This window comes from Rhamphochromis longiceps, linkage group LG12 (assembly GCF_057381845.1).
Source record: "Rhamphochromis longiceps isolate RC_006_pf linkage group LG12, R_longiceps_female_GT1.1, whole genome shotgun sequence".
Lineage (NCBI taxonomy): Eukaryota > Metazoa > Chordata > Actinopteri > Cichliformes > Cichlidae > Rhamphochromis > Rhamphochromis longiceps.
Genome location: NC_140568.1, coordinates 30,518,813 through 30,532,431, shown reverse-complemented (window position 1 = coordinate 30,532,431; position 13,619 = coordinate 30,518,813). Strand labels below are relative to the sequence as shown.

General features: G+C 36.9%; 1 protein-coding gene across 1 annotated transcript in view; it reads right to left on the bottom strand.

The window, feature by feature from the left end:
* Nucleotides 1-13,619, bottom strand: part of grid2 (glutamate receptor, ionotropic, delta 2) — a 548,960-nt gene that overhangs the window by 444,212 nt on the left and 91,129 nt on the right. Inside the window, exon 2 of the mRNA XM_085425768.1 lies at nt 8,516-8,671. Coding sequence (XP_085281894.1) covers nt 8,516-8,671 — 156 coding nt within the window. The remainder of the gene's footprint in view (nt 1-8,515; nt 8,672-13,619) is intronic.

Genomic DNA, 13,619 nt, shown 5'->3' with positions numbered 1-13,619 from the left:
CAAGCAAATTAAATTTTGACCATTCTCCTTATCCTTGCCACTGGGAAGGAATTTTACTGAATGATGCTATCACCACCATCATGTTTGACTTTAGTGATGATATCAGTGAGGTAATGAGCAGTCTCTGGTGCATGTCAGACATAATGCCTGGAGTTCTGCCAAACATCGTTATATTTTACTTATCAGAGCAAAGAATCCTTCCCACACGGTGTCTGAGTTCTTAAGAAAGGCTTGTTAAATGACTACGTCAGTTGTTAAATGCTTTATAATGAAAAGTCTTTTTGTGTCAAGCACCACTACAACAAGACAGTGTTCTAACATGGCTGTTCTTCGCACAGGTTCTATCTCTGCATACTTGGTCACCTCTATCAAAACCCTTCATTCTTACTCTGCTTTGCCCATTTCTGACCAAAAACAGATTTTTGCCCAAAAACAGAGTACTGTACCGTTATTAAATTACATAAAATTTATCTGTATTTAATTGTATTTTTAATTTAATAATGGTACAGTACTCTGTTTTTGGTAACCATTGTCCTTTGTGTAAATATGCAAAAATTGTGTCTGTTTCTGTTCTGTGTCTTGTGTACTGTTTGTTTGTATATATGTCTTTCTTGCTGCTGTTACACCCAAATTTCCCCTTGTGGGACAATTAAAGGATTATTCTATTCAATTCTTTTCCATTTTATTCTATTCAATTCTTTCTTCTTCTTAGTTTTGGAAGCCACTGTGTTCTCATGAAGAATCAAAGCTTAAAAAAATTGTTTTACACAGTTTCCTCGATTTACTCTAGACTTTTGCTACATTTATTTATTTATTTATTTATTTATTTATTTATTTATTTATTTATTTATTTATTTTTTCTCATGGACATGTAGTGTGGTGTCCAAGGCTTGTTCATTTTGCCAAGGATCCAGTCTACTTTACTCATATTCTAGATACACGTGAAAGCATAATTAGGGCACACAAAACAAAATAACTTTGCAAAATAATACATAGCGCCAAATATTTTATTATTCAATGTAGACTGATGGAGAAATATGTAGAAACTGTCATTTTAAAGCTAATTCTATATGTGCAAGTGTTGAAGCAAATATACTTTGAAGCAACTGCATTAGTGTCTGCAACCTTTCATTGCTTGTAGCCCATTTTTTTCACAAGTCCAAGGCAAGCCTAAAAGGTAATGTGTGAGGTTTGGCACTGTCCACGGTGCTGATCTGTCTGAGAACCGATTGACGGTACAATAAATGCAATTTTTAAAAAGAAAACTAATGTAAAAAGATTGTAAAAAGTATGACACGATCTGCTGTTGTGTAAATTGTCAGATAATTAATTAAAAGCTCTGTTGTGACATTGCCAAATAGCTTTTTGTTTGTTCAACAGTCCGAAACTGAAAGAAAATCAATGCGCAATCAACTAAAAAATATCAAACAAAGAAAGGCAAAAAAACAACAACAATGGAATGAATGTTCAGGACTTTTGCTTTATGAATAAATTCAAAGTGTCAGGAAACAAAACATGGGAATTGCTTGGGAATTTTGACTTCTAGGAAAACATTCGAGATATTGGGAAGTGAGGAGATTTTCTCATATATTTAGAGCAGCTAACATGCTGTACTCAGTCTACTGTGCTGTGCGTATAATTGAGGGATCATTTGCAGTCATGTGATGAGATTAGTCATTCTATACATAAAATAAAATAATTAGCTATTACAGTATTTAACGTTAAATATTAGCGATTCAATTATCTAAACTATTTAGATATTAGCCAGTGATGCTGGCAAGCTCTGTCATAACTCTGCACACCTTCTAGAAAAGGTACAATATTTTTATGTTTCTTTTTGTTTGTTGGTTTGATATTTGTTTCTTTCCCTTAAATCACAGTGTGTGGCAGTGTGCATGCAAATGCAGCTGTGTGCAATGTGTGTCAAGACTAAGCTGAGATGAAAAATAAGCTGAGACAACTATTGAGTTCCCTCCATCCTGTGGTCTCCTTCTGCTTTCCATTTCCTCACCCCCCACTTTTCCATAGACTGTTATCCAATTAGGTGATTCTCATTGCTTTAATCGATAGAGACATGAACGGGTAGGCTGACATGCACACACACACACACACACACACACACACACACACACACACACACACACACACACACACACACACACACACACACACACACACACATACAAATAACCCACCCCACAGAAAGCTCCACCTGTTCCACAACTAGTGTCTATTGTGGATGGACTATAGAAATTAGAGATATCGGGTAGGGAGTGAAATGTGAATATAAGTGACAGGAGCAGACCCACAATTAAGTGCCACGCAGGATGGCAAAAGGGAGGGAAAGTGTGTGATTAAATCCAAGCCACTTTGCACACTTCTGACACAATTCTGTACAATCACACACACTCGGGCAAAGGGAGCAGTAAATCATCTGAATAAATCATTCAAAGACATAATTTTCTGTGAGACTCAAATCTTTTTTGGCAGCTCTTTTGTAGAATGGTCTACAGTTTTAGAGATGCAGATACTGATGTGCCATCTTTCTATAACTCACTTTGCTGTAAAAGTTTTTATCCTTTATGGCTTAGAGATTACTTTCAGCAGTTCAGATGTACTGTGGCACAGATGCAGATTTAGACATAGATGTGGTGGTCTCTCAATTAAAATTAGCAGGCATACTCTACTGTGGTTTATATTATCTCATATATTTGCTGTGACTTTGACATGTATTATCAACATGTATCTTGGAGTTAGTAGCAGTAAAAAAAATGAATTCACTCTCTATGGAAACAAACTAACGTAAACCATATTTTTAGTCGTCTAAGGAGCTTGGAAAGAAAAGCGTCTGGTTTCTTGAAGACGTTTCACTTCTCATCCGAAAAGCTTCTTCAGTTCTAAGGTCAAATGGTGGAGAGTCACAGATTTAAGCCCTATGGGAGTGTTCCCCCAAGAGGGACAATAGACCCCCTAATGATCCTCTACCTAATCACACGAGTCAAGGTGTGAAAACGGGTGTAGGTCATAATCAGCCAAGGTTTCAGGAGAACCCGCTGTGAAACCTAGCCACACCCTACCATGTGATTTCCTGAGGTCAAAAGCCCCAGGATGGGAAGGGATCTCAAAACTGGATTATAGATTGCAGATAGTTGGTGTCGTAAACCGGGTCTGTTCAAAGATGGTCGTTCACAGTGGACATAGATGGCTTCTTTCACTCCTCTTTCAAACCATCTGTCTTCTCTGTCCAAAATGTGAACAACGGCATCCTCGAAAGAGTGACCTTTGTCCTTTAGATGCAGATGGACCATTGAGTCCATGTCGAGGTGGCTCGTCTATGTTGTGCCATGCGTTTATGAAGTGGCTGTTTGATCTCTCCAATGTAGAGGTCTAAGCATTTCTCGCTACACTGTACAGCACAAACTATGTTGTTAAGTTTGTGTTTAGTAGTTCTGTCTTTGGGATGAACCAGTTTTTGTCTGAGTGTGTGGCTGGGTCTGAAGTATACTGGGATGTTGTGCTTAGAAAAGACTCTGAAAAGTCTTCAAGCAACTTACAGAAGTCCAGACGGTTTTCTTTCCAAGCTCCTTAGACTACGATGACCTGGATGACTGAGAACCTTCACAGACACATATCTTTAGTCCTTTTTAATAGTAGACTCTATTTATGTACAAGAACATGGAAATTCTGTTTTTAAATATGACACTAATTTACTTTCTTAGATTTACTGTGGGTCACAGAATTTGTCACACCTTTGAAAAATAAATTACTCAATTAAACTACCTGAAATCTCTAATGACTAAGAGGTGCATTTTGTGATGTCTTTATGCATAAAAAATGAAGATAATAAATCAACCAAATTGTATATATATGACTGATACATAATACAATTGTATCAATTAATAATACAAAAGACAGAAGAGATGCAGAGCATGGACCTCAACTTGTTTTGTTTATAAATCTCACATATCATATAATAATCATATCATATCACTAAAATCTGGCAAATTGCTTCTTTTGATCATAAACCTGGCTTCTTTAACCTATCACTTCCACTAAGATGTGAAACATCTGAGATTCAGCTGAGCCTTCTGCCCTACAGCATTATTACATCATGACTTTTTTTTTTTTTAGCTTGGTGATCTCCAACTAATCCCTCTACTGAACTGCATCCACCACCCTCTGCTTCAGACACATAATGTGTCTTAGAGAGAGTCCCAAGTGCTGACTGCATAATGAGCTACTACCTTTGCAAATCTGGTGCTAATTACACTTAGACTGGCGCCATAAAGTGACTGAAAGGCAAGGTACAAATTGCCACGCTCATGTATGTAAATCTAGCCCTTAAAGACGACATGTTGTTTATGCTGCTGTTCATACTTCTGACTGCAGTAGGTTTTGACATTTATTGTCAATTATCTTTAGAAATCCCTCACGAAAAGCCAATTTAGTGCCACTAAATGTTGAATTTATATGGCAACAAATTCCAATATTTTTCATTAGTGGACTGTAAGTTAGCAAAAAGATAAGTGAAATGCATATAAGTAATTTCTGAAAATCTGCTAATTGTAGCTTATAAGGTTTATAACAGAGAAAACTCATAGTTAAATAGTACTTCTGTTTGAAGCAGTGTAATTCACTACTTTTAATCTACTTAAATTGCCACCAATCCATTTAAATTATAGTACGTGAGAAACAGGCAATGGCAAGGTCGACCATGTCACTACTTAACCAGACAAATAGGCTGATAGACAAGTTCAGCAGCCACAGCTACACTAACAGCCAGGCAAACAGAAGAAGAATAGGCTGACTGGCAGAGAAATGACAGGCAGTATGCTCAGTACCAGAGAAACAGAAAGACTGCGAAGATTTTTTCATTTTTTGCAGTGCCCACAAGTTTGGACAGACTGACCAACACACTGAGGGCTGGGCTCTGGGCTCTGAGGCCTGTAGGAGCCAGTACAAATGAAAGTAGGGAAAAAGAGAGAGCGACAGAGAGAGAGAAGCAAAATAGTTATTAATCAGTAATCATTAGATTCCAAATTTTAAAAGATCAATTTAATTTAGTCTTCAATGCAAAATGTGCACTATCAGCAACACTAAAGGACAAATAAAGACATGTATTGGAGGATTCAGAAGCATGCTGGTGGCTTAGTGTGCCCGGTCAAAGAGCAAGCATTCAAATGCAGTCTCCTGGAGCGCTGTCACATCTCTCTTCAGTCTTTATTTCACATGGTTCTAATATTCTAAATAAGACACTTGAGATTCAAGCTGAATATTTCACTGAAATAAATAAGGAAGAAACAATTGCAGAAACACGCACGTAGAGCCCAGCTAATGGAATGACTAAGGTTGGAACTTCAAAGAATTACAGCCTGAGTGCCAAACATCACTGTACACCCTTATATCAAAGCAACAGCTTTAACAAGGCTCTTAGAGGTACACGAGTGCACATGCACTCATGCACATACAATGCATCCACACAAACTCCCCTGAGGGAATCTCTAAAATGGAGATACACTTACAGTTTGGCCACCATTGTTTGCTATGGGCATTAATCCTGCTGCCTGTTTTGAGTGAAATGCAAACAAGCCCACAGATGTATTCTCTGTTTTTCCCTTTTCTGTTTCACCAAAGCTAATATAATGTTTTATGTGTGTGTGCTCTTACTTAAGTGTGTGAATGGATGTTGATAATAGGGCTCTTTGTATTTGATTATCAGTTAATTAAATCATGGAAGGGATTCAAAGTCCTAACATGTAAACTGTCAGAACTTAGAAATCCATTCAGGGCTTTTTCCCCTTTCTTTTTTTAAATCTCTAAAGTCAATTAAAAAAAAACCTGCAAAGCAGTGAGAACAGTGATTCTGTTTTATTCACGTTTCTAACTTTGACCCCATTCTACCCTCCTCTTCACTTGTTTTCTTTAATCAATAAAAAAGGGATCCAATACTGAAAGAAGGAATACGAATTAATGCAAATCATCAGTAGTAATTTTGTCGTGCAATATTAAAAAGCTTTATGCATTTGATCACTCTGAATTCACTTTTAAATATGTAATTACTGCAATTTCTTGACTGCCCTTCTTCTGCTGGTAGAATAAAGGGTCATGGAGAAGGGCTGAACCTCATCCCAATTACAATGTATGTAAATTTAACAAAACTACAAATTAATCACAGTCAGCTGTGTGTACTCTAAGGTATATTTCAAATATAAATACGAATACAATGCATGCACAAGTATCAGACGAAGCAAATAAACTAAAAGGGCATAAACACGGGTGCAACATGGTTTACAACAAAATGTTTGTTTCTTTTCGTGCCTGCTCATTATTGTGCCTTGATCAAATCTCTGTTTATTCTAAGGCAGCCCGCCAGTCAAAAACGATCACAGGCACATGGATGCTTGTGTGACGATCAGTTTGTCTTTCCATTTCACTTCCATTTCATTGAGCCAAAATACGAGCTTCTCTGTGAAAAACTTGAACTCAGTATAATGGTTCCCAAATCATGGATACTGGCCCATATGTGCACCAGTTGTATCTGCTCGTGATAGCCTGATTGTTGGATTTTGTTAATTCCATGTTCTATAGAAAGAATTTTGTACTACACAGTAGACGTTTGTAAGAGTGAATCAACCATGACATTTCTAAAATCACATAATCCTTACATCCTGAGAGGAAGACAATAGATGAGAATTTATTTACATTGCACAGGCTTTTGGATGACTATTAGACAATTTAGACAAATGTCCTGATTAGCAATTCACACAGTGTAGTAGAAAAGAATGTGTGTGACACAGCCTGTTGTCAGATGACTCATTAGTCATGTAGGCAGTGCCAATACTTCTGCCTCATTTCTATATTTTGTATTTTGCAATATTTCTGAATTCAAATGCTTACACCAATAAAGTGAACATGTCATTCAAAGTTGCTTAGCTGAACTGAATGTCCACATCATTAAATTACATCCTGTAATTTTTCACAGCACTCTTCATTAAACAACAATGCCATCTGTTTAAAAAAGAATGATGATGACTTTAAGATTAATTTTTAAATAAAAATAATGAAAGTTTAAGGTAAATGTTTATAAAGAAAGCTATTCTTGGGTTCTTTTGTTTCGTATCTCCAGCAGCCCCAGCTTAAAGTTAATGTATATGTTTATTTGTTCACATCTTGCATGATGTTATGGTGTGCTCACTGTGTATGTTTGTTCATGTATGCCCTGTGGCACTGTCAATTAATATACCCACACATTCTTTCTCTCTCTGCTTATTTTTAATGATGTTCTGGGTTATTTTAATTTATGTTGTGCTACAGAGCCCATTGGTGAGAACAAGGGTTGCTGCTAGGCGTTTAAGCATGTGATCAGCAGGTAAACCAACAAAAGAATCCCACACTGCTTGAATAATGTTAAGTTGCTGAGGTTAATTTGGAATACCTCAGCCTTTTCTCCCCGCTTCCCTTCCTTAAAAAGGGCTTCTTGACAGTTTCCCCTTGATTGAGACTATTTCTGTTTCTTATTACTACCAGTGATAAGTCAACAAGTCAAACTAAGCTTAGTTATACGTGATTCTTTCGTATTGAATTCCAATTTAAAATCAAGCCTGTTGGTTTGGCTTGTGAACCAGCAGCTATAATATTAAAATATAAATGCCCACATGGATGAAAAAAAGTTGTATAATTCAGAATGTCCACTGATTAAAAATATGAACATCCCAGAGTCAATTTCTTCTACAAACTAGATTTTAATTAAATAAACTGGCTGGAAACCCAAACAAAAAAGAGAGAGGGAAAAAACCTCATATCCTCAACTGATTGTGATGCAGGTCAACTCATAAAGGCCTGCCAGCAATGCAAAATAAAAATAAAATATTTTTAAAAGTTGGCCAACTTTTCAAATCTTTATTTTTTCCCACATGAATCAGTTCATGTTCTTAAGATAGAATAGGTCAGGAAAATGCTGAAATGACTGTGAAAGCACCGCATGCTTATGTGTTTCAGTTCTAAAATGATAACAAGACTAAGATTGTCTGTAGAAATACTGCAAATTTTACACATTTTTAATTAAATCTGCATTGGATCAAATGGAAATTAATACATGTATTTAACTGTGTTACATAAACAATTCAGGATTATTTGAAAATCAAAAAAGGAGCTGGGGTATCAAAATAAACACAAATGATTCCTTTTTTTGTTTAAATCTATTTAAAGCAAACGTGTAACTTAGAATATGTGAAGCAAACACAGAATTACACCCATCCCTATATAAGGCCAATATAAGAAAAGCTATTTAAGAAAACCCAAAATGTTGATTCTGTTCATCTGGACGTAGCGTTTACAGTGGGAGAAAACTCTACGTCCAGATGAACAGAATCAACTTTTTGGGGATTTCCTTACCTGGATGACTGAGCATGCATCAACATATTTAAGAAAAACATATTTCAATTTGAAACAGATACATTCTATTAGTCCTGTTGGTGCAATGCATAAATGTTACAACACAGTATTATCTCCCTACCTTCTTGCACAGCCTGGAAAGGGTTGTTCCCATCAACGAACTCCACAGAGATGGTGATCTTCTCTGTCTCCAAAATCTCGTTGTTTAAATTGAGATCCGCCACAGCAAGGCGAAACACCTCATCATCTTTCCGTGCTGACTCATCAAAGATGGCACCTATTAGAAGAAGAAGGAAAGAAACAAAAAAGGCATTATCTTTTGGGTTATTTTTACAGAACTCTGAAGTATGTAATCTACAAAGGGAATTCTTCAAAGAAATGCCTCAAAATATAATTCCATCCAAGTGGATTTAGTGTTCACCCTACCTATAGAAAAGCCGCTGATGCCTTTTCCACCTGTGCTTGAGTTCCCCAATATATAACCACCTCACTACTACTCACTAAATAGCTAGTAATGTGTTTACAGGGAATCTCCTTCATTTACATTCTTTAAATGGCTAACTGCCTTGTAATGCTGGTATTGGAAACCAAAGGCAGCAAAATTTAACCAATTATATTACCCACATTCATGAAACCAGCTTCAAATAAGTCTAGAAATATAGACTTTAAGTATTTAGCCCCTGTTCTGGCATCCTGCATGAAAAAGAAGGGACTAATGGGCTTACATGAATGTTCATTCCAGTGTCAAAAACTACCTAGTGTAGGGCACTGACTCAGACAAAACAGTTGCCCCACAAGGGGAAATGGAAGAAGAACTGGTGTGTGTTAGTATCTGTAGTGGCAGATAAAGTTCCCACTAGTGAATACTAAATTAGTCATAAAAATAAATGTCAACCTGCAGTGCTGCTGAGACAGACAAATGAGGCAATGTGGGGTGTTGACTGGCTAGCAGAGATTCGGTCTATGCTTTGGTCTGTTACACACAATTAACCGTATGTTTTTTTTTCTTATTTTACTTCTCTTTAGCCTCTCAATTCAACCCAGTTTATCCCCTGAATCCACTGGGCCACTAATTGTGTAAGCCAGCGCAGTGAAGCACTGCTAACCGCATTTCATTGACCAGAAAATAAGCCTCATACTGTATAGTGTGGATGTGTGTGCCTGTGCATGTGTGTAAGACACAGGTAGCAAAATCCATTAATAACCAAGAAGGCTGCTTTGGCTGAGGGCTGTTTTGTACCACATTTAGAAAACTATATCTGTAATTGGCTGTGCATAGCCTGATGTTAATACCACAAAGGTTGTGGACTAAATCCCAGAGAGCCCAAACTTCACCGTCTTTATTTTGCAGTACTTTGGATACATCATCCAGGAAATCATATACAGTATTACATTTTTACAATAAGATTAGTTGGTTCTTGTGCTTTAGAAATCCACTTGCCTCTTTAATTGTTTAAAAAAAAATCTCTTCCTTATGCTCTTTTTTAGGTTACTGGAATCTGTTAAACTGTCAATAATTTAATTGTCAATACATTTAATTAGAAAAAGATATGTGGCTAGCAAAATTTGTAAAACCCTAAATATTATCACATCTGCAACAGTTTAAACAACGTTTTGATTAAACTCAACTTCTGAAGGGCAATCCATTCCAGCACAGCCTTTATACGCACACCTCATTCAAAACCACATGCGGTTAGGAATGATATGTTAACTGCCTCTGCGTCAAAGGCCTCATTAAATATGTATCGTTCAATCACTTGATTCCTCAGCATTAGGCAACTGTAAATACCAGGCAACTGATTGAGTCTTGGTTGTTTTTATAATCATGCAGTATAGATGAGGTGAGACAAGCAGGCCTGGACAAAGCGATAAAGAATGAAGAACAAAGACATTAACTATTCCATTAGTGATAAATTTTGAATAAGGTCCCAATCAGTTTGAAGATGACACTGCTGGGAGAGGATTGGTACAGATTTTAAACTGGAACCATGACACTGTAAAGGTTATATGCCTAGAGGACAAAAGCACATCGAAATGTTTGACATTAGTAAGCTGATTTATGACTTTCTGTGTGTTTTCCTTTGTGGATAAAGTTTTGTAATATTTTTTTTGTCTTTTTTTTTTTTACAAACATGCAGAGGGAACAGTAAATGGCTCCTTTAATCTAGGTTTCTACAAGGATGTTTCCATAGTAACCTGCTCCCAGGCATATGTTAAAAGCTTTACTGCATCGTACACCACTCTCTTTGCATATGGTTTGTTTCCTTGTAAAGTGTGTATTTCCTTTATCACACCAGCAATGCATTTTGGGATCTAGTGACCACAATGGTAACAAAAGATATTGAAATGGAGAAGAAGACACCGTATTGTAGTATTTTTTCATGTCACTTTTCTTTCTTCTGTTATCACCTATATCATTTCTCTATCAAAGCTGCTACACCTGCACGGTGATATATTAGCTACGTGCATGTGACTGAAAATAACACTCTTTAATCGAGACCCAGTGTGCATGCAGAAAGGGAGATGAGAAAAAAATGTAGGTGATAATGAAAAAAAAAAGTCCTTGGTCTGTGAAGCAGATTTGAATCTTAATCCAAATGTGTTTTAAACATGCTTTTATGCCTTAAGGCTGTGGTTCTCAAGCTGTGGGTGGGGCCCCTTTCTGGGGCATGGAGTCACTGCAGGGGGGCATGAAAGTCCAAGGTAAATGTGAACAAAGAATCGGAATTAAGTCTGGAAAATAAACACACTACAATTCGCTGACTCTTTCTCATCTTTATTTCACTAAAGCTAAACTTGGCTCCTGTTGTTCCTAATGATTGAAGAGTAGCATGAACCTTTTGAGGCTTCTGAACTCAAACACTAATCAAACTATTTTGGAATCTCCCAAATATTACCATCTTTAATGTGTACATATTAAAAAAATAATTAACTTTTCACAAGAAGAAAGCACAAGACAAGAGATGAGAACAGACGATTGGTAAATGTCTGCTGTTCACTGTCAGCTATTTTGGAACAACAGCGTTACTGCATGCTGATTAGCAAACACAGACACGCACACACACACAGACATGCACACACACAAACAACACACAGGGCCCTGGCTCTTCCTCCCTTCCAGTAATGTGATTGTGAGTGCAAAGGCAGACGTCACAGCTTAAATCAGCAAGCCAGGATATAAAAGTACTGAATCTTGCTTTACACGGATGCCTCAAGGGCAGTCACACACACACACACACACATACACACACATATACAGCGTGTGAGCAGAAGTACTAAATCATCAACATTTTTCCCCAACCATGCCTTCGACGTCAACAGCATTATCAGCAACAGTGGTCAATTTCTAGTGATGTAGGATTCAAAAACTTAAAGTGTTTTGGTCAGGAAGTATCGATCAAATTTAAGTGTTTAGTATTCATTTCCTAGTTTGTTTACATTGATAAAGAGGTAATAAATAACTTGTTTATCTACTTCCTGCTAAACAACCGACTGGGATGGATGAGTGATGCTAGAGGTAAAAAAAAAAAAAAGAGGGGAATGTGTTGTCACACAAAGCCACAAATAAGTTAGAATAGTCTTTTCTTTTGCCCCAGCCAATATCTGCTGGAATCTCAGTAATGTTCGCTTTTACATATCCTCTCTTTTTATTCACTGTAAATATATGCAGTTAACAAACAAAGCAGCATCTACATGTTCATATTTGGTCAATTTCTCCTTCTGATTTGAAAGTAACAAAATCTTGATTCACACACTCAATCATCATCATATATACTGTATATATATATACATATATATAGATATAGATATATGTGTGTGTGTGTGTGTTTGTGAAAGATCAAAGGATTTGATTGATTGGTAATTTATTTCAACATGTGAACAATATACAAGTACATTTAAAAAAGAAAATAAGAGAGAAAAAAAAAGGATGATCATTAGTCAGTATGTGGGCTTTAATGTCAGCTTTATTGCCATGATTGTGTAATCACACATGCATATTTATCTGCATAATTATCTGGTTTGCACAACAGAAGTTTATCTACAGGTTAATTTTTTTTTTTTTTAACAAGGCTAAGAGTCTACACCCACGCTAGCAGTTGCAGCCGTGTGATGCTGTGCTGTAGAGTGCAATGGAACCACTGCAATTTACTATGTAGGAATGATAACCTTTATAAACATTTAATGTGCTTAATTAGCACTATACAACATAAAATGCTGCTTATCAAAGAAAAATGGGTTTGCTTTTTGAAAAACAAAGGGATTACTGTTCATTCTGTGTAAAATCGGATATGTATAACTCACTGTGGTTTAGTGAGATGCTGTGTGCGAGAAACATAAACATTTGCAATATGTACACAAAGAGTTGAATTGAATTTTCTTTTTTTAAAGGAGAGATAAGCGTTGCCATTGTGCAACAGGAAAAGTCTCGGCTACCAGAGTCAATAATCGTCAACTGAGGAACAATACCTATGGACCAAAATTCACAGTATTCCAGGCAGTAGTGTGACTGTGACATAATAATAATTGGTGGAGAGACTCACTACAGGGAGTGCGGAATTATTAGGCAAATGAGTATTTTGTCCACATCATCCTCTTCATGCATGTTGTCTTACTCCAAGCTGTATAGGCTCGAAAGCCTACTACCAATTAAGCATATTAGGTGATGTGCATCTCTGTAATGAGAAGGGGTGTGGTCTAATGACATCAACACCCTATATCAGGTGTGCATAATTATTAGGCAACATCCTTTCCTTTGGCAAAATGGGTCAAAAGAAGGACTTGACAGGCTCAGAAAAGTCAAAAATACTGAGATATCTTGCAGAGGGATGCAGCAGTTTCAAAATTGCAAAGCTTCTGAAGCGTGATCATCGAACAATCAAGCGTTTCATTCAAAATAGTCAACAGGGTCGCAAGAAGCGTGTGGAAAAACCAAGGCGCAAAATAACTGCCCATGAACTGAGAAAAGTCAAGCGTGCAGCTGCCAAGATGCCACTTGCCACCAGTTTGGCCATATTTCAGAGCTGCAACATCACTGGAGAGCCCAAAAGCACACAAGGTGTGCAATACTCAGAGACATGGCCAAGGTAAGAAAGGCTGAAAGACGACCACCACTGAACAAAACACACAAGCTGAAACGTCAAGACTGGGCCAAGAAATATCTCAAGACTGGTTTTTCTAAGGTTTTATGAACTGATGAAATGAGAGTGAGTCTTGATGGGCCAGAT